Source organism: Vigna angularis, chromosome 2 (assembly GCF_016808095.1).
Source record: "Vigna angularis cultivar LongXiaoDou No.4 chromosome 2, ASM1680809v1, whole genome shotgun sequence".
Taxonomy (NCBI): Eukaryota; Viridiplantae; Streptophyta; class Magnoliopsida; order Fabales; family Fabaceae; genus Vigna; species Vigna angularis.
This window is the reverse complement of record NC_068971.1, coordinates 10,528,155-10,530,104: the sequence shown is the minus strand read 5'-3', so window position 1 is coordinate 10,530,104 and position 1,950 is coordinate 10,528,155. Positions and strand designations below refer to the sequence as shown.

Sequence of the window (1,950 nt, the reverse complement as noted above, 5' to 3'; positions counted from 1 at the left end):
TATATACTTATTTATTGTATTTGTTTTAGATTTAAACACTTTTTATTAATTATTTATTTGTAACAATTGATTTAATGATTTTTTATTTATTTATTGTTTTATGTAATTTTTATATTTTTAAATTATTTTGTTTAAATCATATATTATACGACTTTGAAGATATTTGATCTTGTAAATTTAACAGGTTTAGAAAACAGGTTATGCGATTTTGGAGCGAAAAACAAGTTTCATTACCTTATTCATTTCTTCCCCAAAACCAATTTTTGAGTTCATTTATTTTCAGTACAAATCTCACAAGTCCGACTCAGATATCAAAACCCACTGTAGGTTTTGAGAAAAGTGGAAGAGGTGGAAATGGCAGCGCCGACAGGAACACCAATTTCTTCTGAAGATCCTAAGTCGAATCGTGCCAAGATTGTCAAGACTACCACTCCAAGGAGCACCACCCCGCGGGGCCGGAAGAAACTTTCATCGAGCCGGCGAAACCTAAAGAGTGCCGAGAAGAAGCCAGCGGAAACCTTAGAGAAGGAGTTCCACGCCTTGTTCAGCTATTAGATTGTGTGAAACAATTCACAAAGGTATACAGGAACACATCTAACAAGCAATAAAGAGCCCAAGAAGCAACAAGAAATTGCTTATTTAATAAAAAAGTTCATGATACAAAACAGTGAACTGGGATCAATACACTATACACATATACAAGGAAAACAGAAAACCCATTTAGATTTGAGATTATGGGCGGTAAAAAATTGAATAGCAGATAGCCTACAGACCTCCGAGTCCGCAGCACAAACTCCTCTGTTTCCTTGATAAGATCTTCAGTAAGCAAAGGCCCTTCCTATACAAAAGATAGTCCAACGATTACAAATATAAGGGTGTGGTTAAGTAGTAATTATATAGAAAAAATAAATATTTATAAAACCTGGCTGACCGGAGAATACACAGGCTCGCCAGTTTCCAACAATGTCATATCTCCAGCAGGATGATTTGCGCCAAGGCGTAGAACAAGCTCCCCACTGTTTAATCTAGCATATAGAACAGTGCTTGCAGGAGCTCCAGCATTATAATCAGATGATTCTTTTGCGTCTGAGCTAGCTTGCATCATCATAGAGTCGAGAGATTCAGTGGCAACAACACGGAACCTTTTCCGAGAAATGCAGTAATTAATTAATTGAAAATGTTCATATAGAAGACATGAATTCACATCAGGAATCTGGTTTTTGGGGACTCCTGGTAAGTGTTGCTCCTCAGACCAAAGTTTTCTTACCTGTATCAGTGAAATAAATAAATAAATAAGTTTATATATTCTTCTTCACCTTCTTGTTCTGATAAACTAACAAAAATAAGATATGTTTTAACCTCTATATTATTTGATATTCTTTTATAATGATGAGCTTGCTCTAGCTTTGGGAGAACAAGGGGAGTCAGTTAACAATGTTGGAAATAAAGTTGTATTCGCTTCAGCGCATCAGTTTTCAGGTTCAAACAGCACTGGCACCATGTATTCAGATGAATTTGACTCTTCGGCAATGCTAAATATTGTTCATTTTGCTCCTTATATTAATTTCATTTATTTCTCATTTTGTCTCTTTTAATGTATGCTTTTAATTACCTATGTAAACATTTTTTTATTTCAATCTCTTCAGGCCATCATTTGGTTCCATCTCCCTGATATGTTGATTGCTTAGTTTTTCCTCTACTGTGTTTTCTTTTCTAAAGCAGACAACGACTCTTCATATTTGTCTTCTGCTGTTTAATGCTAGCCTTGCTTGCCATGATGCATCAAAATCAGCTCTAAGTAGAGGTGTCAATTTGATCCATGACCCCGGGGCTAATCCTAACCCACTCTTGAAAAAGCCCCCTCTTAAGAAGCTCCTCAAATGGGGGCCAAAAAAAAGCCCCAACCCCCAAAGCTCCCTCTCAAGGGGGTTAGGGTCAGGATTAAGGTGG

General features: G+C 36.5%; 1 protein-coding gene across 2 annotated transcripts; it reads right to left on the bottom strand.

Annotated features, from left to right (window-relative positions):
- Window positions 1–294: 294 nt before the first annotated feature.
- LOC128195217 (uncharacterized) lies at window positions 295–1,444 on the bottom strand. Of its 2 annotated transcripts, none has more exons than XM_052872332.1 (4): window positions 1,360–1,444; window positions 923–1,267; window positions 774–838; window positions 295–518 (listed from the first exon to the last, which is right to left on the bottom strand). In XM_052872332.1, the coding sequence occupies exons 2-4, from the start codon at window positions 1,106–1,108 to the stop codon at window positions 425–427; spliced, it is 345 nt and encodes a 114-aa protein (XP_052728292.1). In that variant the 5' UTR covers window positions 1,109–1,267; window positions 1,360–1,444; the 3' UTR covers window positions 295–424. The 2 variants fall into 2 exon arrangements, with proteins under 2 accessions (XP_052728292.1, XP_052728293.1); XM_052872333.1 differs by having other exon boundaries at window positions 932–1,267.
- Between the last annotated feature and the right edge of the window lie 506 nt (window positions 1,445–1,950).

Coding starts and splice junctions, on each gene's coding strand:
- LOC128195217 (XM_052872332.1), bottom strand. CDS start 1,108: ATGATGATGCAAGCTAGCTCAGACGCAAAAGAATCATCTGATTATAAT. Junction 839..922: donor TGTATTCTCCGGTCAGCCAG/GTTTTATAAATA, acceptor TCTTTTGTATAG/GAAGGGCCTTTGCTTACTGA. Junction 519..773: donor TTTGTGCTGCGGACTCGGAG/GTCTGTAGGCTA, acceptor TCCTTCTCTAAG/GTTTCCGCTGGCTTCTTCTC.